At 42.3% G+C, this 21,731-nt stretch overlaps 3 protein-coding genes across 5 annotated transcripts in view; 1 reads left to right on the forward strand and 2 right to left on the reverse strand.

The window, feature by feature from the left end:
- Nucleotides 1-176: 176 nt before the first annotated feature.
- On the reverse strand, nt 177-6,160 carry LOC103376121 (arachidonate 5-lipoxygenase-like). The gene is made up of 12 exons (XM_008306486.1): nt 5,829-6,160; nt 3,956-4,154; nt 3,716-3,797; nt 3,520-3,642; nt 2,728-2,834; nt 2,462-2,634; nt 2,203-2,349; nt 1,900-2,097; nt 1,734-1,820; nt 1,269-1,447; nt 906-1,027; nt 177-447 (listed from the first exon to the last, which is right to left on the reverse strand). The coding sequence occupies exons 1-12, from the start codon at nt 5,976-5,978 to the stop codon at nt 296-298; spliced, it is 1,719 nt and encodes a 572-aa protein (XP_008304708.1). The 5' UTR covers nt 5,979-6,160; the 3' UTR covers nt 177-295.
- A 698-nt stretch (nt 6,161-6,858) lies between these two features.
- Nucleotides 6,859-15,796, reverse strand: slc25a16 (solute carrier family 25 member 16). 3 transcript variants are annotated; one of them, XM_008306488.1, is made up of 11 exons: nt 15,731-15,796; nt 15,485-15,624; nt 14,537-14,683; nt 13,090-13,182; nt 12,867-13,000; nt 12,560-12,623; nt 12,157-12,278; nt 11,943-12,009; nt 11,682-11,844; nt 11,477-11,545; nt 6,859-10,346 (listed from the first exon to the last, which is right to left on the reverse strand). In XM_008306488.1, exons 3-11 carry the CDS (start codon nt 14,628-14,630, stop codon nt 10,190-10,192), a joined length of 963 nt encoding a protein of 320 aa, XP_008304710.1. In that variant the 5' UTR covers nt 14,631-14,683; nt 15,485-15,624; nt 15,731-15,796; the 3' UTR covers nt 6,859-10,189. The 3 variants fall into 3 exon arrangements, with proteins under 3 accessions (XP_008304710.1, XP_008304712.1, XP_008304709.1); XM_008306490.1 differs by having other exon boundaries at nt 14,537-14,662; nt 15,485-15,781; XM_008306487.1 differs by having other exon boundaries at nt 15,485-15,781.
- A 1,887-nt stretch (nt 15,797-17,683) lies between these two features.
- The window catches only part of LOC103376123 (methylcytosine dioxygenase TET3), a 34,040-nt gene continuing 29,992 nt past the window's right edge, over nt 17,684-21,731 (forward strand). The window contains exons 1-2 of the mRNA XM_008306491.1: nt 17,684-18,016; nt 18,667-21,031. Of these exons, the coding sequence (XP_008304713.1) occupies nt 18,848-21,031 (2,184 nt within the window). The 5' untranslated portion in view covers nt 17,684-18,016; nt 18,667-18,847. The remainder of the gene's footprint in view (nt 18,017-18,666; nt 21,032-21,731) is intronic.

Genomic DNA, 21,731 nt, shown 5'->3' on the forward strand with positions numbered 1-21,731 from the left:
CTGTCAATTTGAAATGGATTTTTAACAATGAGCGCTTCTCACATGGTTTTCTGTGATATTCACTCACTCACTCATTCATATTTACTCTGGTGAAGGCAGTCAACACCAGCTCCACGACAGGAAAACTCTACAGCTGCTCAGACTTTAAGACGTAAACACTGATGCCTGAGTATGAATGATCTTTAATAGTATCAGTGTCATTTCTCTGCAGAAGAATGACACTCAATAATGTTTAATATTTGAAGTACATTTTAGTAACAAAACCTCTTCCCTCAGGTGTATTGTAATATTCTTTTTACATTAAATGAGTCTTTGAATGTCCATTTCCTGACATCCTCTCACTCACCTGTCCAAAGTTGACGGCGGCATGCTGGGCTGAAGCAGTGAACACGATGACCGTCAGGTACTCGATCAGCTCCTCACGTGATTTCACAGACTTGGGAAATTCTGCACACACATTGTAGATGCACAGAATTGACAAAGTGAGCCTAAAACCTTACAAAACCCTCTTTTTTTTTTCTTTTTTTTTCTTTTGCAAGGCTTGCTGTGTGAGAAGATCCTTGCACAAAGCCTTCAGATAGGAAATGATGGTGAAATGCAAGATGGGTATTACAACACTGGCGTTCAGGCAGTGACACCATCACACTCCTGCAAATTCCTTTCTTCACCCAAAACCATTCATCTATAACAGAGCAGATTTGAATTTATAATGCCGTCTGTTCCCCGCCGTACCTGTCTTCTACAGAAAATCCCAAACTAATGAAATATTGAGGGGGGGAGCGAACTTTTTCTCTCCTTGAAAAAAAACGAAAATGCGAGGATTGGCTGGGTGTTACATGTTGTTTGTTTGTTGTTGCAGTGCTGCAAGATGATGATACAGTTGGAGGCCTGTAATGTGAACCCACCGCAATGATCAAAGTCCTGCATGCCGAAGCTGCACACGTCCTTAACGAAGGCCTGAATTTCTTCGTCTCCCTGGACCTTCTCATCGCTGGTGTAGTAAACGCACACCACGTCAGACACGAAGCTGCCAGAGAGGAAAAAGGACAGCTGTCACGTACAGAGGAAATAAAAAATGCTGTAACTTCTCTCTCTTTTGACACTCTGTCAGTCTCAAAAAAAAAACACACACACACACACACACACACAGGGGTAGGACTGTTCACATCTCACTGTTTATCCTTTGTTCTGACTCTTTTCTCTCCCACAAAAACACCAACTGCTCCTCGATGCTGTCTATAAAAACTCGAGGAAGCAGTGCCGCTCACCTCTTTGTAGCCTCCCACACCTTATAGCCGTCATCCCTGTAGAAGTAGGTTGGCAGGTCCTCTTTGCTGTCCACGCCGCGTGACTTGATCATATCCGGGAAGCACAGAGACCGGAAGGTCAGAGACTTCATGGCCTTCTGAACCAGCTGGACATGACCACCTCCACCTGTTGCATTTGCCTTGATATAAATAGAAAACATACAGCACGACCACATGTCACTTATTGTCCATTACTGAATGCGCAGTGGACCATTATTCAAAAATAAAAGCATCAATCGACTGTTATTTAGGGAGAAGAAAGGCAGATTTTATAGTGGAATGCGTCATGATTATCACCTTAATCCTGTTTCCTCTCTGTTCTGTTCTCCCCGTTTTCACTCTTGCATTAAACTTTAACACCATCAGCCCGTTCTTCACTCTCTTCCCTTCTTTCTACGCTGCACCTCTCTAAACCCACAGACTCACCTTGTCGAAGATGCCGCACTCACAGATGAGCTGCTCTCTGGCCTTAGTGTTGATCGCGATGGTGAAGCGAACGTGTGGGATGAGAAGCTGCAAAAAGCAATGACGCTCAATCAATCAATCAATCAATCAATACACCAGTTATTAAGCTAATTAGCCAGAGGTGTACCTTATAAGCAGGGTGAACAGCAGGGAGCTGCCTGTACATGGCGATAGCAAACATCTCTGTGATCAGATGCGTCCTGAGCAGGTGTGTGATGGTCTGGTGGTGCTGGAAGTCGGCCGAGCGGACCCAGATCTTTGCCAGCAGCCAGTCATACTGACCGTCAGTGGGCAGGAAGATCGGAAGACCTGGAGTCTGGCCAAGCTGTTTAAGTCAAAGGGGAAGCAGGGAAAGTAGACTAAGCACAGTTCAGTTTAAAGGAAATGTTTCCCTCATGAAATAAAGGTGCAACACACATCTCAGCATCACCTGTATGGCTATGGGCAGGATCTTGTTGTGAGTGTTCTTGTACAGCAGACAGATTGGAGCTGCCAGGTACTGCAGCGTGCAGGGGTCTGTGCAGTTCGCAGTGATGCCTTCTATCATCTTGTAGTCTACTATGTAGACGTTACCTGCCTGGAGCCACAACACTGGTTTACATTGTACATCAGGACGCTGTACCCTGTCAAGTTTCTCTCTTGGAAATAGAGAGTGAACAGAATAGATTCACTGAAACAGACATGTCTACCTCGATTTCCTGCTCCAGGGTCAGCTCCCTCTCCAGACTGACAGCAACCATCTCATGAGTGACAGGAAACGTGTCAGGAAGTTTGGTGCACTTTTGGATCACTACAGGGTTGCAACCATTCAGAAACTGGTATCCAAACATGAAGTCCTCTTTCCAGTGTTGCATCACATACTCTGTATGATACAATGCAACATAATACAACGCAATACAACACAACCAGTACATAACAGCATGATGTAAGATAATGTGACGTGTGTGTAGCTGACCTGAGATTGTGTTTTTGATTTTCACAAAGATTTTCTCAAAGTCAGCGAAGTCACTCCAGGAGGACTGGAACATGTGCATGAACTGGTTCACAAACAGGTTCTCTATTCTGGGAAATCATCATCATCGTCGTCATCATCATCATCATCATCATCATCATCATCATCATCATCATCCCTCTTAAAATCATCATCATCAGGGTCATGTTTGTCACCATATTTACGTCAAAACAATCCTACAACTGATGCAAGTAATATGTCACTCAAATATTTCAGTTACAATGAATTCTGTAGAAGGGAGTTGTGTTTTATACTATATTTATGCTATGTGTATGGCTGATCATTTTGTCAGCTCTGCATGCTCATTTACTGGCGTTGTTTTGTCCATAAACAACTTTGAAGCAAACTGCATGACTCATTTTTCTTTATATATTTTTCAGAGCTACTGCACGATGCAAACAGTTGTGTTTTGGATCTGTTTTGTGTTATTGTGTCTTTGTGTGAGCTCACACGCCAGCATCAAAGCGCAATGCAAATGTCCCTGGTGATAAACACACAAAGACTCCTCTGTTTTTTCCTGTTAACCCTGAGTACATAACATAGCATGCTCTCAGGCGTCAGCTCAACACCTGATCGTGGCATCATGAAAGCTTTGCATTGAAACCCCCCCGCCCCTCCGAGGTTAAACCTCCACAGACTCCTACTGTTCTGCACTGAAGAGCATCAGCTGTTGTCGTAACCACTGCAAACCTGTCCACCTATTTACTGCAGATGGCTGATAGTGGGAGCACGTACGCCTTACTGTAGTTCAGCACAAAGTCCACTCCCTTCTCACTGTCAAACTGGATGTCTCGGGGCAAATCCTTGTGTCTGTTCGCATCTATGCTCATAGGAAAGCCCGGCTGCCACTCCTTCCACCTAAAAAGGGCAGCAGAGTTGTTCAGCCTCCTATAGCATCCAAGAACAAAAGTTACATGTAGAGTGAACTTGCCTGTAAGTTTTTCTCCTCGTGTCCAGCTCCTTTTGTCTGTGCTGCTTGACCAGGCCGGTCTTATCATCCTCAGGGAGGTGAGCTACAACAATAAGACAAAGTGAGACATGGAGCAGAGTTGGTTTGTTTAACTTTTTGTTTTGGCACTGCAAGCTCTGACTGATAAAAACAAAACAAAAAAAAAAAAAAACACAAGGCAGGTATTTTTTTAGGCCAACAAATGAATGAACTGATGGCTACCTCGTCCATCCCGCAGCACCACTTCCTTGTCGTCCACCAGCCAGCGGAAACAGGGAAACTCTATGTAGTCTCCAGAGGGGGTTTTGACTGTGATGTACTTGCAGTACCAGTCATCCTGCATCCAGTATTTCCTCTTCTGGATCTTCACCAACACGATCTCACCCAGTTCCTCCTCAACCCTCACGTTATACGAGTCCACCTGCAATTTAGTCAGCGGTGTTGGAAATATATGATCAGAATCACTTGAATATCATTAGTTTTGCTTTTTAAAGGGAAATTAAGTGAAACTGATTTGACTATATGTGAAAACATCGATGTCACATGTGGTTTTTTAAGGAAACCATAATAATAAATCACATGCAGCAGCTGACATGCATTCATATGTGCTCACATGCAGTTTTTTGACATTTAACAAGAGGAAAATGACACAATGGAGGCATAGGTGTGTTTGTAAGGAAGTTGATCTAGTCATCCATCCATCCATCATCTATACACCGCTTAATCCTCACTAGGGTGAAGGCAGGAGACACCCTGGACAGGTCGCCAGTCTATCACAGGGCCACACTTAGAGACAGACAACCAAGCACACTCACATTCACACCTATGGACAATTTTGAATCACCAATTAACCTCAACATGTTTTTGGACTATGTGGGAGGAAGAACCTGGAGAACCCGGAGAGAACCCACGCTGCACGGGGAGAACATGCAAACTTTTCGCAGAAAATTCCCAGGTGTTCTTCTAGCTGCAAGGCAACGTTGCTAACCACCGAGCCACCTTGCCTCCCTTGATCTATTCAGTTCTATTTGTTTGTATAGCGTAGTTTACAACATATGTCATCACATATAGCTTAATATAGTCAGGTATAGACCTTACACATTTAACAGAGAATCCAACAATCCAAAGTAGTCTTTGGACTCCTTCTGAGGAAGCGGATCTATAATGTTGATGTTAATGTTGCAACGCAGAGGAAAAAGTGGCTTCAATATTTTGTACTTTGTTGTAAAAAAAAAAATAAAAAAAATTCAGTTAACAAACTGAACTTAAATTTCAGTATTGCATTGAGCAATCTATAAAATCAGAAAACCTGGTGCATAAAATTAATGGTTAAAATGGATACTTTTTTTAAACTAAAGAAAGGATTAAAAAGTGGTTGCTAAATTTCATTATATCATTATATCTCACCTTTTAATAGCAGCTTATAATCCATTTTATGCATTTTGCCATTGCTTTATTAATCACTGTCTCTATTTTATTCATTCATCTTGTCAGTTTCTTGTTGCAAAACACTGTGACATCTGATTTAGAAATGCTTTCCAAACTTAACTGAATATCTCATCATCTTTAGGCAACATTTGCAATTTGAAACAGAAGGTGTGACAGTGCATCTGTCACTACTTAAACTCTGCAGAATAAACTGATGGCAGCAGTTTAATTAGTCAAGAATAAAGTTTGGTGACACTGTAGAAAGAGCTCCACTTTGTGCATTTTTATATTTTATTTGCAGAAATTACTATCTTGTACACTTTACCGTGTACTTCATCATCATTAAGTTGACTGAAGATCCAAAGTGAAAAAGCCTGCTTCTATCTCCATTTAATGTGCTTCATATTAGCAGCAGGAGCTGTGAACTTCACTACACTTTGCTGAAGCAGATTTCACTTTGCAAAAAGTACACAAGCTTTGCATCCTTGAATTCTCTCCGAAATGAAATTATTCACTTCAACAGAATCAATCTCTGTCATCACTTCTTCCTCTTTCATACCAATATGCAGCTTATCTCAATTCACTGTGTTTGCCTGCAGTTCATCAGCAGATAAAAATGAAGGCATTTGTCACACAGTCACCCTCTCATCAGTGTAGCATCACTTACCGCACCCCTCTCAAAGTCATTGTACAGAGGCTTGTCCAGCAGCGTTCTCTCGCTGCATTGCTCCGTGCCCACCAGTGTAATGTAGATATAGTCATCCGTCCCTGCGAACCACTGGTTCCCTGTGGCAATCGTCACTGTGTAAGAAGGCATGGCGGTCAAACACAGGATGAAGAAGACTCCAAAAATGTCCAAACACCCTCTGAAGATGAAGAAATCTGCAAAAATTCAGCTCTACTATCACCGACCAAAAGTTCTTCTCAGATTTTTTTTTTCTAAAGCAAAGGCAAGTTTCTTCTTCTTTCTCAAATCCGTGTTTCTTCCACTAGTGTACACATCTCTTACACAAAGACAATGTGCAATCAGGCAGAAGAGGGAGGTGGCAGGACAAGAGCAAACTCTGTAACGTGACAATCCTCTCCCTCAAACTGTAAATGAGGTCAGAATATAACACAGCTGTCCTTCCTCGACGCCTTATCAGGGGTGATACAGACATGAATGTGGGCGCAGGTGAAGGTGTCTAATTCCAGAAGGTGATATCAAATTAGGTTTTTTTGTCTGCAAACAACAGACAAGCACAATAGATTGAATTCCTGAATTACAGACAAAAAATAAATAGAGTATAACAGTGTTAAGTTGGGCTTTAACTGTGTTTAACTGATGATGTGGAAATGAATTGAATCCAAGAATATGTTACACATCACATTTACAAGTCAAATTAGCGTAGGACGCTGGACAATAACTGGCAGTGTATTCCATTTTCGGTGAAATAAATGCAAATGCATCACAGCCCCTCCGTAGTTTCACAGAAGCATCAGCATTAACATGGATACGTACGTGTGAAACTCTAAGCGGGGAATGGAATCGGCTTGTTTCTGCGTCACAAACTTGACATGAAAAGTCGTTTTTCTGTCTGAAAGGATTCAAACAAGCCTCTGCTCTTTGTCACTTCGTTTAAAAAAAAAAGACATAATATGACACAAGACAATGGGTAAGTTGGCAATCAAAGGCAGAATAAAGAAACGAGGCTGAGTTCTGTTTTAAGAAGATGGCATTTAATGTAATTCAGACACTGCTTAGAAAAAGCATGAAACTGAAGAGGTACAAAGAGAAAAATAAAACCAAAAAAAAAAAGGCATTTTCATTGTTCATTCTCAAAACTATTCATCTTCTTTCAGTCATTTCCAACACAACCTCGTAAGAGAACCGCATAACAGCAATCATGTACATTTACATATAAATATCTGACTAATTCTGTATCAGTTGTAGCGAGCAGCAGGAACAGAGCTGATCTGGACGTACAGACAGAACACGTGGTAGAACCAAACAACCGCAATACGAGGGACAGATCCTGTGCTTGAAACCCAACATGGAAATCAGAAGAGCAGTAAATGAAAGCCACTGTGCACATCGGCACGGAGGACGAATGAGTGGCAGCATGAAAAGAAGATCCAAATACCATATTCTGTTTACCAAATGTAGCTGCCACTCACAAGTGTAAAACCCAAGGACAGGGAAACGGTTCAATATTGCATTCATTCATTGTTAGGAAATCAGAAGTTACACAGAAGTCTTATTTACTTGCACTTTTAACGGTGATATAGGAGAATCATATGTTCGTACGAGTTTAGTCTTTTGTTAAGCAACACCTTTTCTACACCTAACGTTCTCTACAGTGAATAGAGTTTAGGTTGTTCAGTAGTCTATGTACATTTTCAGCATTGTTTCAGTGTTTTACGGCAGTGGTTCCCAACCTGAGGGTCTTAACCCCTCCAACTGGTCAAATGATGAAAGTGAGCAACCACAACATGGTTCAAGTCCTTCCCCGAGCATTGATGTAACCCCTAAAAACTCATCTCTGCATATCAAAGTTACATACTTTCTTCCTTGAAAATAATCAATCCCTGCCTTTAAATGGTTTAAACCTTGATTTTACTCCCTTGTAAACGTGCACATAGTCAGCCAAAGACATCACATGTGTTACTGCTTTCTAGTCTGACACTATTTCTGAACTGTATGCTGATGTCCACAGTGGAATTGGCACTAACTCTTACAGATGGTAAAATTTATGGCACGCTGATTCCACTTGCAGACACTTGTCTTAGATGCAACTTGCTTCTTTAAGAATGTGTAGATTCATAGCATTCCTGTCTCTTTCTGCACCCGTTCCCTCTGCTGCTCAGTGCAGCTCGAGCACACCAGCTTGCCGGTGGCTGAAACACTGTAAAACTACTCTACATGTCACAAGTTAATTCAGCTACACATGTTTGAACCAGAGCCCCATTCTAATAAAGAATAAAAGCATAGGATTGACAGGATTGAATCTTGTCTGTTTGTTTTTTTTTTTATCTGTCATCAGTACAGAAAAGCTCAGCCAGCGCATACCACCCACCATATGGACGCACTAACAAGGTAAAAGCCTTGATTTTCACCAGATGCAGTCATTAAAGAACAACCAAACACCATATTTTAGCTTTAACACAACCCGTTTACAAAATCAAAACATGTCTTTCAACCCTGTGGGACCTAAGTGGATTTAGTGTTGAATTGTTTTTAATGGGATGAAGAATAAGAAAAAATACTGTGTTCTGTGCAAATTTGTGTTTGGGATGACAACTAATTTTTGCTTCTTTTGGAAACATCGCATAGTCTGCCTATTAATGTGAGATAACATCAAGAGAAAAACGGCTTCTTTGGTAGGCATATTCAAACTGTGAAGAGTAGATGTATGCAGACACAGCCTCAGCTGATGGAGGTCACAAGACCAAAAGGTTGGAAACCACTGTTTTAAGACGTCTGTTCTTTGCAATTCATCACCATCATCTTACTATATATGGAAGATAACTGCATCGTCTGTGGACAAATGCCAACAAAACCCATCAGTTACTCTGGTGAAGTAAGACATTAAATGCAGAAGGCGGCATGAGGCTGTAAAACTAGAGGCCATTGGCAAAAGTGATAAATAACATTTTCACTCAGCAATTATTGTTCAGCCTTCCCAAGACAGTGAATGCAAACAGCCATAGAGTAGCTCCAGTGAGTCGTCACATATATTTTCTGAACTGGTTTAGATGATTCCCACTTGCTTTGGTTGAGAAAAATGGGAAAACAAAACCAAAAAGATCCAAATCTGACTTGTAACTGATAAGCTGTGCATTAAATTTGTCTGCTGTGTCCAGCTCTGATGGTAAACAATACAATGTTGTGTCAATGCTGCCACCCAGTGGCAACAAGTCAGTACATCAATAAATAAATGATCATAAAGCTACAGTCATGAAGTGCAAATTACTCCTGAGTCCCTTCTGGCAAACATGTCAGACCAATCTCTATATTGTGTCAAAATCCCGACATCCGAGCAAAGATGTGAATAATTAAATATCACCAAAGCAACAAACGAAACAGTTAGTGCACATTAACCAACATAAAAAGCAAAGGTTTCGCAGCATTAGAAAAAAAAATGCATACAGTAACTGCTATACTCAAGGTGTGGCCTAAAAATTTGAGGTTATTTCAGCATAAAACCACATGCCACACTTGCTACTGCATCTTCTAAAAAAATGTGCAGATAAACGGAGTTATATTGATTTGTGTAGAAAAATGAAAGAAAGGCAAAAATGCACAAATGGCAACTTTTTCTACAGTTACTGCGATGTTCAATTAAAGACACGCTAAGCCCAAAATACACAAAACCTTTTAAATCACCAAATAAGTTTACAGTTCCAGTCATCTTTCAGTAATAACTACATATTAAAGAAAAAAACATGATAAACAACAAAGATATCACTCAATTCCCTTCTTTATCTATAAAAAAAAAATTAAAATGATAGAAATATGATGGTGTTTGATGAGCTGATTTGATCATTTTAAACATCTGAAAGTCACAGGTGATGGAAGTCAGAAGATAGAAGACATATGAGAGACAGATGTGGACTCTGCTGTATGAAAAAAAAAGGGGGCTTCTCCACATTCAGAGGGTTGTTGTGGTGCTGGGACCAGATCATTGACTTGAACCGTCAGACCAACGCAACCAGACTAAAGGTGCTGCTGCCCCACTGTGTCCAGGGAGACACTGATTTGTGGGGAGGGGCTGCTCAGATTCAAGCCACAAGTCGTGTGGCTGAATTGTGGCGAGCAACATAAGCATGAAGTAAAAGGAAACGAAACCGGACAGACGAGTGGCTCACTGTCCGACATCCAATCTCCTTTTCCAGCATTAAAAAAATGACTCTCCTGGTGCCCTCGGTGATCTCAGGGAAAAGGCAAATCCCACACAGAAGAGTTTAAGACGTAGTGAGCGAGCCTCAGATCACTCTGAAGGAAACACTGAGGTCGATGTGCTTAAATGGAAGGTACAAAAACGGCGTCTAGTTCAGGTGGAGGAACTGCTTCATGAACTCGTAGGTGGTGAAGGCCACGGCCTGAGAGGGGACACAGCGGATGTAGTTGAGAGAAAGGCCTCGATACAGTCCCTTCTTGACCCCGTACCGGTGATAGACGTACTTCAGGGTCTTTACCAGTGATCTGTTCGGGTGCAAAACACAAAATTAGACACTTTTTAGAAGCACGGCGTGGAAAAAAAAAAGGGTAAAATGTATGTGTTTATATTTTTTGTGAAGTCAGGTTTCTTTTTGTTTGTTTTTTAAAAGCGCTTACGCGCTTAGAATTTCTATTAATTATGCTGCGCTGACAGTTCAGTAATAAATCTTTCATTTTCTTACAGAACAATTTGCAGTTTATATTGCTGGCAATACAGGAACAGTAAATCAACTTTGTCTGTCGCTGGGGTCGGCCTGGGCCATCAGGAGCTGCACCCAGCTGATGAACAGCAGCCATATTAATACAAAAAACTGTCTCAGGCTCTGATGTATTGACTGGAGCTGGTGAACTTATCTTAAATACCGAGGCAAAAGCAGATAGTGCCAGAACAATGAGCAGTGTTTGGAATGGCATCATGTGAACCTCTACAGGTATGAACGGTATGTTGCTGCAGCTTTATAGCTCAGTTGCTAGTCTGCTCTTTAGACTGTGGGCTTTGACATTTTTATCTAACGTAAACAGCCTTCAAACCTCTGGAATTTATTCTCCAATTTTAAGCATTCAAGTTAATCAAACTCTGCTTACAAACCCAAATGTGGAATCAAGCATTTTAAGAGGGAATGTGCAAACACAACCAAGAGAGTCAGACAGGACCAAAACAATACAGATTTCATTCGTTGGAGTGCAAAGCAACTTTCCTAAGTCTTCTGTTAACATTCATCTCAGTCAGTTAGAGACACATTTATGACTTCTTCAAAACAGAAATGTGTACCAATTAATTCTCTAGCTAGATGAGCTCTGAACCTGTCACTTATGAAATAATGACGGCCATCATGTTGCTCATTGTTACGGCACATTCTTGCCATTATTTCCCCCTTATTTCTCTTCTATTGGGTCAGCTGTAACTAATCAAATCAGACCACTTGAGAACACAATACTTAGGCAACTTTTTGTCTATTTGTTAGAATCGAAAAACATCAGTAAAAATAGAATGGCTTAAACTCTCCTTACCAATATTTAAGAAGTCCACTGACCACACTGACAGCAGGTGTAATGTAGCACACTACATCATGGGGCAACAGAATGAGATGAGCAGGAAAAGTGAAGATACTTACGAACATTTCTCTGAGTCTGGAAGCACAGAGCCTAACTGCATTCTTCTTCTAGCCACATCAAAGGGGTACCTGGTGACAAGACCCACAATTTGACACATCTTCCATCAATAAATCAGTGCAATCAATAACAACACCCAGCAAGGCACCATAAATTAAGCAGCCACGCTACAGAGTTTTGAGTCGGCTCCCTGCCTGCAGCACTTACGATACTGTCTGAGCGATGGCACCGGCGACTCCTCCGCAGAGCAGGTTGATGTGGGTTTTCAGAATGAGGACATCAGGGTTGTCTGAGGAGGGGCGCCCCAGCAGCTCCGGGAAATGCTTCAAGCCAATGCTCTTCAGGGTGCCGAAGGTGAAGAACGAGAGACCTGGAAGGATGTGGGTGGGAGTTAAGAGTCAAGCTAATGCAACACAAAAAACACAATGGACACAATGATCATACATACAAAATAAAGACAAAAATCACCTGCATAAGGGGCCATTCCAATAAGTGTTGGGGTGAGTCCTCTGTAGAAGCCTAAGACACCCCCCTCCTTAATAAAAAAAAGAAAAACAGACAAAAGCAAGCAGGATTAAAGTCATGCTGCGCAGCTGTGAATTTGTAAAAAAAATAAAATAAAAAAAAAAATGCTTGTGAAGACCATGTTTACTGTTCGAGAAGTAGATCACTAGCAAATCACCTTAAGGTAGATGGTGTGGAAGGCATTGGCAATTCCAGTGTAACGATGATCTCCCTTCACCTGGAAGGCCAGCCTGGCTCGGACCACATCCAGAGGGTAGGTGCATATCACCGCAGTCATCCCTGAAATACACATCACAAGAAACCATAAGGAAGGAAAACAGAAGAGTCCACTGTGACTGTGTCCCCTCTTTAATGACACTTGGTAACAAGTGGTGACACTCCCATTGTGATGTAGTTTACGAGACTGTTTGTACAAAGGTGAAACATGTAAACCTAGTCTATGATGACAGAAGAACAAATGACAATGACCTGAGAAGACAAAGTTAAAGCCACAATATCTATGCCAGCAGAGTGCCTGACATCCAGCTAGCACTGAATGCAAAGGGAAGTCTTATCAGTACCTGCCATAGATCCTGCCATGAGGCGGTGGATGTGTCCAGAGATTCCAATCTGTTTACTTAGCAGCTGTAAAGGGAATATTATCAACATCAGCAGGGAGGAAGGTCAGCGGGTTCGACAATAAAAACAATGCACAGGCAAAAAAAAAAAATATCACAAACTGCAGCAAAAATGATGTTGTTGTTACAGCAAATACATATTGACATAAAAGCAAATCACATTTCCCCCAGCAACTTTCTGTCAACGAGTTCTCAATTTTGTCACTCTGGCTTTTCAAAGTGTTCTTTCACAATGAAGTGCATACTGTACCTTTTTGTATTTGTCAAAGGCCATGAACTGGATGGCTCCATAAGGGAATATCCTGACCATCATTGCTCCATTACCCTTGTACAAGCCCAGGATGCCTTCTTTCTGTGGCACAGCTCTGAGGGTGGAAAACACCCCTGTAAAAAAAAAAAGTGGAGAAGTTTCACTCCTGCGGTACAGATGTGTGAAAGCAAACACTTTCCATGCTTGGCTGCAGATGTTTTACCCAGATGTTTGTAATGGGGGCTCTGGGCTTGAAGAAGAATCTTGACTCTGTCCAGAGGAGCGATGGTAGTCTTGGCACAGCATCCTGCTACACCTAAACAAAAATAGACAAACAACACATTTATTATTAAATGTGCAACTTATCATACGGCTGAATGATTGGTTATTATTGTAACTTCAATGAATCAACCAGGGAAAAAGGCCCACCATTTGTAAACAGCCTTGGACTTTAAGACCGGTCACTGTGGATAAAATCTGAGGCATGCGACTGCAATACATGTGACTGCATGGGCAGTTGAGCTTCTGTGTTGACATTCATTGGCTGCGGCAAAGAGTTCAAAACAAGACACAGCAGGCTCCCCAGAGGATCACAGTGGAAGGCCTGCATTTTTGAAACTACTACATTTTATTTTGTTACCCAGAATCCTCAGCAAGCATTTTGGACAGAATATACAGCTGGGTCAGCCTGTACTGAGAGTAAAGTGCAGCTGTGGCAAAAGCGGTTTGATTCCCAGCCCCTCTCAATGCTAAACCCCAAGTTGCTCCTGATGGCAGGTAAACACCTTGCATGATACCAAGTTGGTGCTATATAAATGCAAATCATTCACTTGACACAGCTAAAAGAAACACTTTATTCATGTATCTTTGGTAGAACTGCCAAAGAAACAAGCCTGTTCATTGTCGTCACAAAAGAGTCTCAAAGTAGCAAGCAGCCAGATACGATGGGAACACTGAGGAATAACTGCAAATGATACTGTGTGATATTAGTGCAATGTTTGAAACAAATTCTTTACAAATCAAAATATGTTTAAATCCAACTTGTGTATGCTTGACATTAATGATCTGATTTACAATATTAATCAAATCTGAATTGTTAGTCATGTAGGTTTTACTATTGTGCTGAAAGTACAGCAGAATGCTTTAAGGCGAAAGTGATAAAGTATGTGAATAATTATAAATTTAGCAACAGAGTGCTCACATGTTCTACAGAAAAAGTACTGCTGTTTTGTTGGTGTGTTTACAGAGTTGTTGGAGTCTGTGAGGTCACTTCATGATCACCGATCAGTATTTTTTTTCTCTTTTTTTTCATGTCACGTGTAATTATTGGCCTATGAAGGCAAAGTCTATCTTTGTTTGCAGAAGAAAGCTAAATTCTTGCAAGCAAATAACCCCAGAAAACAATTAGTTGTTGTTGCTGAAGGGTTTTTATGTTGCTTTAAGCACCACTGAATGTCCCGAAAGGGTATGTTTATTGTTTCTTTTTTAAATACCTTCAATAAAGGAGCCTTACTTCCTGGTTCACAAAAGACAGACGTTAAGCAAAGAACAAAATGTTTCTGTGGAGATACCTGTGAGAGGCGTGATCCTGTGTCCTATTGTAAAATTCTACTCGAGCAAATCATGACAGATGTACAACTGATTAGTAAGTTGACGTGTCAGATTATTACCTCCAGCTACAAAGGAGCGAACCCAGTAGTAGTCCCTCTTGGCAGGAGCGCTGCTCATGCTGGGAGAAGTGGAGACCGCAGCCTCCGATGTCATTCTCTCTGCTCAGGAATCTGCCACATCCATGGCTGCAGGGTTTGGTAAAAACACTGTAAACACACTTGACCATGAACATGCAGGTATTGGTTTAGGACGACACAAAATGCAGAATTCCAAAAAAGAAAAATCTCTATGAGCAAAGCAGACTATTGTGAATGACACACCAACCTACGCTTAATAGTACAAACGATCTGCACTTGGTCATACATTAGATCAACTGCTAAGGTTAGTAGCCACAAATCAGGATTGAATTATCCAAGGAAAATATCTAATTGTGTAACTAACACATATGGTTTTGTGCCTTTTGAAGCTTTAGTTTAATATTTATTGTGCATTTCATTTCAGCCATATGATGGATCATTACCTAATGAATGAAATATCAAAATATTAATGAGAACAAGAATGAGAACCTAATGATATAAACTGCCCAAAAAATATATTTTTTACATTCTAAAATTACATACCTGACAGAACAATCATCACAAAAGACGGGGCTGTGTTAAGTTAAATAAATAAAGTAACAATAATAATGAACAAACTAATGCCAATAAGAAAGTAGTAGGACTTTACACTAAAAAATCTCTGACATTGAAACATATAGGTCATTCATGGCTTAGATGCAGCATCTTCACATTTTGAAATAAAGTCTCTTAAGAGTCTACAAAAAAAAACAAAAACGTGTTTGTTAATTAATAGTCCTAAATAATAGGACCAGTGTAAGACACGCTTCATAATGTATATTCTTAAGTGCAGCCGTCAGAATTTGCTAACTGCCATGTTTCAAACTGCGTCTTCGATTTAATATCTATTAACTCTTCAGCCTTTGTTGAATGTTAAATAGTAATACTCACAAAATAATCTGAAGTGCTACAGGGGCAGCACCAGCAGGAAAGTGGATAGTTGGTCTGATGAAATCTGTTCAACAAATCTGCTGCTCCTTCGTTGAGTTGCCTCCTTCTGTCGTTTTCCTCATTCCTCGGTTTAATCCAGCCTGTTGACAACAATGTAGCGTTATAGTCGACACCGGCTCATAATGTACCCAGACGTGTTACTGTTTCCGCCGAAAATCTGATTAAAAGGGGCAGTTATGAGGCAACCTGAGGCACTTGGAAGGGTAACAACATTCGTGTCCTTCGCCCGCAGACGACTGACGGCTGCTCGCCAAAAACAGTCGCACGATGATGACGCAGATGACGCGTGTGAAAGGAGGAAGTAGGAGGGAAGGCTGATAATGGGCTGAATAGATTTATGGCTTAGCTGTATGTTATCTGTAGATTTATGACACCGAAACAGAACATTAAATGGTGTTTTTTTGCGAATAACGCACAAATGTAATATAGATATATTTTAACTCTCAGCTCAATTCACAACCCCTTAGAAACACAGCACACTTACTAACCCAGCAAACAGTAGCCTTGAGGGTTGGGTTAAAAAAAAGTTTTAAAAAAATAAATACATTTTTTAAAAAAGCAACCGTAGACCGTCTAGAAAGTCTAGTTTTTTGTAACCTTCAGGTAACACTGTGGGAACTTCTTTACAAGAGAGTAGCCTATCAGCCCTAAAGTCTCTGTGAATGTTCGTAAGTATGACCTTGTTAATTGTTCCCAAAAGGTTTCTTGAAGGTTTAACAAAATCACCTTCAGAGAACCTTCAGTGAATGTTTGGTAACCTAGCAGCTTTAGGCATTCTGAAGATCTGCAGAATGCTATCTTGTAAATTCCTCGAGGGCACCTTCAGGGAAAGTTCAGGATCTGCTCCCAGAACATTGCTCAAATGTTATTTTAACAGAACCTTCAGACAATGTTCTGGAGACCTTTTTAACAAAAACAAAAAAAAAAAAAGAAAGCAACCTAACAGCCTTAAATGTTCTGGGAAAGTTTGTATGTATGACTTTGAATGTTCCTAAAATTTTCACAAATTCCCCTAAAGAGAGCCTCCAGGGAATGTGCAGTAACCCAACAGATGTTCTGGGAACATCTAGGGAATCTTTAGTGAACATTCCCAGAACGTCTAAGGCTATTTGTTTACTTAAAAAAAAAAAAAAAGATTATTACTTTATTTAACTTGATTCCAGATTGTGCAGATTTTGCTCTTGAGCCATGAATAAACAACCTGTTTCAATGTTAGTGACCATATACATTACTTCCATATTGGCATTGGTTCCTTTTGTGAATAAAAATGATAAAATTGCCAATAACCTAAAGCATTTCATGCTAGTGTTAGGATATATATATCATTCAGGGAATGTCCCTGGTGCTCTCAGCAGTGCATTTCCTGAATTTTATTTTTGTAGAACGTAACAGCCTGAGACTTTCTTAGAATATCCCCTAAAGGTTCCCTGAAGGTTCCCTGTTATTTTGTAGAAGCTGGAGGGAACATTCTGGGAATCTAATGTACATAAAAGCAACCTAACAGCCTTAGATGTTCTGGGAACATTTGTACATACAACTTTGTTAATTGTTTCTAAAACATTCACTAAAGGTTTAACAAAATAACTTTTGAAGAACCTTCAAGGAAAGTTCAGTAACAGCTTCTCTGAATGTTATTTGTAGAACCTTTAGAGAGTATTCTGGGAACGCAACCCGAGGGTCTTAGATGTTCTGGAAATGTTTGTATGTATGACTTTGACTAAGTATTGTACATTCTGCAATCAAGTTAAAAAAAAAAGTAGTAATCAGTTTTAAAAGTAACTTTACAGCCTGAGGGGTTCTTGGAATGTTCCCTGAAGGATCCCTGAATGTTACTTTGTGAAACCTCCTGTGACTGTTTCCTGAAGGAAAGAAAAGTTCAGGGACAGACTTCTCCCTGAATGTTATTACTGGAGAACCTTTAGGGTGCCTTCAGGGAAAATTCTGGAGAAAAAAAAAAAACAGTCGCACCTATGGCAAAAACTGCAGGTGCTTGATAATGTGCAATAAGTGATTTATTATCCTTTACCACCTCTGTCTTTATCAGTTCTTACACCCTCCTGCCACCTCTGGCACTGCTGGGACAGACAGCGGCTGAACTCCACTCCGGGTTTTCCCGTCCTCCCTCCCCTCCAGAGCCGACGACGAGTTTTTGGCCAGCGGAGACCGTAGGTTGCGTCTGGTGGAGGGAGAGTGAGCGGGGCTGCCCTGAATGGATTGACATAAGAGGGATTTACATTTTAACGGGTGTCGTGCTCCGTAAAGACGACACGGTGCACGGTGAAAAGCTGCTATCCGGCCCGGTGTCCGCTCCACGCCGTCGGTGCTTGTACCATGTCCATGTGTCACCGTCGTGAGAGGATTGAACTTAGCAGCGGTCTATATTTGCCGAGGAGGGAAACCAATAGAAGGTCTCGCTGTCTCGCTGGAGCGGAGTATTATTAGCAGTTCAGACAGTGCAACTGTCTCTCTGTGGTATGTAAAGCATTTCAGCCGTAAATGTGTAAATAAAAACCACCGCTGGCAGCAAAACAATTTGTACAAAAGTGCGCTTTGCGGCCGCGTTGAGCCTCGTACGGCGCTCGGTGATTTAAATGACAGCGGTCAAGTGCAAAATAATAATAAACGGCGACGGTGAAGGCGGATTTTTTTTTTTTTTTTTTTTTTTTTTACACGGTAATAACCCTCTCTTCCGCCAGTCAGAGACGAAAACAGGATCCGACCTCCGGCCAGAGCCCTGTCCTCTCAACGCGCCTGCCCTTTAAACTGTTAAAGCCACTCCGGGAGCTTTAGTATTTGTTTTTATAATGTTCCTCTGACGTTATTACACCTTTACTCCACATATTTTTACTGTTTAAGTGTGCCCTATTATATTTTTATTGTCGTAACAGCACTTGCTCGTCCGAGTAGATGTTTCAGGCGTGTCATTTTTGGCAGACGAAGTAAAGAAAATGTCTTTTTTATTTCTCTTTATTGCTGCTATACTATCATATTGTAAGCCTTTAGATTGCACCTGATGTTTTCTGTGCCTTTGTACTGCTAACGATTTGTCATTCAAATTGTATTTAAATGTGCTGAAACTATTTGTATTTTAAAGAAAAAAAATTCTCCCTCTGTTTTTCTAGGTCATGCACTGAAATTACACAATACCAACAGCACTATAAGTCACAGTTCAATGGTAAAACACAAAAGAGGAAGGTTGTAAAAAGAAACTAAAAATAAATAATTGTGTGCCAAGCAAAAAGATAAACATTCACCTGGCTCCCATGCCGGCTGTCAGAAATCCTCCCCTCCACACCCTCAGCCATGCCTGCTACTACCAAACCCGCCAGGAGACAGACGCCCGCTCAGAGGAAGAACGGCCAGAAAGTGATCAGCACCAAGAGGCAGACCTGCAATTCAAATAAACCCAGAGGAAGAGCCGCAGAGAGGCCCCGGAAAGCACCTGCAGAAGCCAAAAGGTCAACAACCAGGGCCCAGGCGCAGTCAGGGCGAAGCCCTCGTGGAAGAGGGGCTGGTCAGGGTCCAGGGAGGTCCCCTGGCAGAGCTAACCATGCCCTGCAAGTAACAGGATCTGCAAGACTTAGACGCTCCAGCAATCTGCCTGACCACTGTGGCAACTTACAAGACCCCCTCGGGCGGAGGAAGTCCCAGCGGGGCGCGCAGGTGTCGCTTACTCCCTGCCAGCCTCCTGAACCTTGCAGAGGTGGGAAAAGCAGCAGGGGGAGGAGAGCGGCGCCCCAGCATGGAAACACAAGAAACCAGCCCTCGAACACCAGCATCAAAGATTCAGCTCTTGGTGAGGAAAACGAGAAACTGGATGATGATGATGACGATAATGAAGAAATCCCTCCAGTTTCTCTAAAAACTGACACTGAAGTTCCTCCAAGTGTCAAAGACCAGGCCGGTAGAGTTAATGACGCTAAAGAGGGCAGCCCTCTTGAAGCTGATTCACCACCACGTAATGACACACTGGAGGACTGTGTGCAGCGCAGCGATGACAGTCCTACAACCCAGCAAGACAAAAAGACTGTCAGCCACAACGGTGAAGGTGACCTGAAGTGTGTCATTGGGGCCCCAGTGTGTGGTGATGTTGACAGACAGCTAAAACTCTGCAGCGACATGAGTGAAGATCAGCCCTCTGAGTCCTCAGAGTTAACAAGCACTGGCTCATCAGGAGTGCAGAGCAGCCACGAGGGAAATGACACTTCATCTATCCCTGGAAATAAGCTTGATCATCTTGCCAGCGATGGGAAGCAAGATGATGTGTGCACTGTCGAACAAGAGGAAGCTAGCGCCTTAGATTTGACAGAGAATAGGATGGATGAAAGTGTCGTCAGTGAGAGAAAAGAGGAGGTAAATGTTGAGGGAGGAGAAATTTTGGACGCAGAGACGACCGTTGAGAGACAAAATGAGACTGTGGAAGAGACGGAGGAGATTTCTGAGAGGCTGGGTGATTGTGAGAGTGAAGACAGAGGCAATAAAGAACGGGAGAGTGAGGTTTCCACCAATTCTGCTGACTCCCAAACCAGCACTCCAGCCTGTCGAAGCCCAGATCCACCTCATTGTAACAAGGGACTGACAGCACCGTCAGAATCACCTGATCGTGTGCTACTGGTCTCCAACACAGCTACCTCAAATCCCACCAAAGCCCCCTCCACCTCAGAGTCACTTGATCTAGAGGTTCTGAGCCAGGGTAAGACAGATATTCAGCCTACCATTCATGGTGCTAAACCTCAGTTTCCAGGGTCTTCAGCGTCAGTCCCTGAAACTACCCTGATGGTGCGGACTGTTGTAGTGAAAAGAAACATGCCGGTTATTATCCGGAGAGACTCCCTCACACCTACGAGCTTGAGGGATTCAAACCAAGGGGAACCACAACAACTTCAAAGCCTACAGATCCAGTCTCCTCAGGGAGAAAGACAAGCTTGCACACCAGCAGAGACGCAGACCAAAGATAGTGAATTCAGTCAGGAGAAGCTGGAGCAAAACACCCAGAAAGCGACATCTTTGCTGTCCTTGTCACTAGTTAGTCAGTCCAGCGCAGACGCCCCTGCAGCCGAACCAAACCTCAGCGAGGACAGCGTTCAGGTCGCAGCGCCGGAGCAGGACTCGGTGCCAAAGATCTCGACTCCTTCTCTGGACAGTAGCTCCACCTTCTCCTGCAGCTCAGAAAGCACTCGCTCCTCTTTTTCATTTGACACTGAATCAGAGGCAGGATATGGAGAGCCCAGCCCGTCTGTTCTGCCCGGATCCTGGGGGCCAGATGGGGCCGGCTCGCTCTTCTGGACTGCTCCAAAACCACAGAAGAAGGAGAAGAAGAAGCGGAGCAGGTGCGGGACGTGCGAGCCGTGCCTCAGGAAGATCAGCTGTGGCCAGTGCAGCTGCTGCCTCAACCGCAGGACCGGCCACCAGATCTGTAAGCTGAGGAAGTGCGTGGAGCTGAAGAGGAGAAGATTTTCATCTCCGCTCGCTCACTCTGCTGCACAGGTGAGGCTTATATTACCGTGCATTACTGCATTTTAATTGTATTTAATAGCACACAGCGGCTTTTATTGCAGCCAGATTGTCAATTAATCCCCTCTAAGGAGGCACATTTAGATCATGACTTGATTTGGAACGTAACAAAACTTATTTGTGCACACAAGCAGCTGATTTGAAGCAGCTGAAACGAGAGCGGTTGTTACTGTCTGACAGCACCGCTTTTGATCTCGGAGGTTTCCCATCCGCCCACTAGTAACAGCAGTGATCGAGAGATGACTGAGCCAGACAGTTGAAACAGAAGGTTTCACTTTCTTATTGTAATTTTTTTCCGCTGGCTTCAACACGTGCTCTACACTGAACTCTATAGTGTCTTCCTGGTAAAAGAAGAGGAATGCACCGAGTGAAAGGGGAAGTACTGGTGTGTGTGTGTGTGTGTGTGCAAAGACAGAATAGATATTTGATTTGATGATGCCCTGTGTTAGAGGGGAAAGCACTGTCACATGACTGGCAGCAGCTCAGCACGTGGTTGGAGCATATCTGTTTTGTCTGTGTGTGTGTGTGTGTGTGTGTTTGTGTGTTCTTGTGTTTGTGCCATCCATGGTGCAATCAGGAGAATAACTGTTTTATGAACTGCACATGCTGCCTGTGTCTATGTGCATACTTGTGTGAGCGGATGGTTCGGTAATTACAGCCTGTTTGAGCCAGA

Source organism: Stegastes partitus, unplaced genomic scaffold, assembly GCF_000690725.1.
Source record: "Stegastes partitus isolate 25-593 unplaced genomic scaffold, Stegastes_partitus-1.0.2 Scaffold3673, whole genome shotgun sequence".
In the NCBI taxonomy this organism is placed as follows: Eukaryota; Metazoa; Chordata; class Actinopteri; family Pomacentridae; genus Stegastes; species Stegastes partitus.

Bases quoted from the DNA above. Each gene is read 5' to 3' on its own strand.
- LOC103376121 (XM_008306486.1), bottom strand. From the start codon at position 5,978: ATGCCTTCTTACACAGTGACGATTGCCACAGGGAACCAGTGGTTCGCA. The intron at 3,798-3,955 runs GTAGCCATCAGT...TTATTGTTGTAG, and splicing joins GGTGCTGCGGGATGGACGAG to CTCACCTCCCTGAGGATGAT. The intron at 1,821-1,899 runs GTACACCTCTGG...TGCTTTTTGCAG, and splicing joins CTGTTCACCCTGCTTATAAG to CTTCTCATCCCACACGTTCG.
- slc25a16 (XM_008306488.1), bottom strand. From the start codon at position 14,630: ATGACATCGGAGGCTGCGGTCTCCACTTCTCCCAGCATGAGCAGCGCT. The intron at 12,279-12,559 runs GTACTGATAAGA...TGTGTATTTCAG, and splicing joins CATGGCAGGATCTATGGCAG to GGATGACTGCGGTGATATGC. The intron at 12,010-12,156 runs GTGATTTGCTAG...TTTTTTATTAAG, and splicing joins TCCACACCATCTACCTTAAG to GAGGGGGGTGTCTTAGGCTT.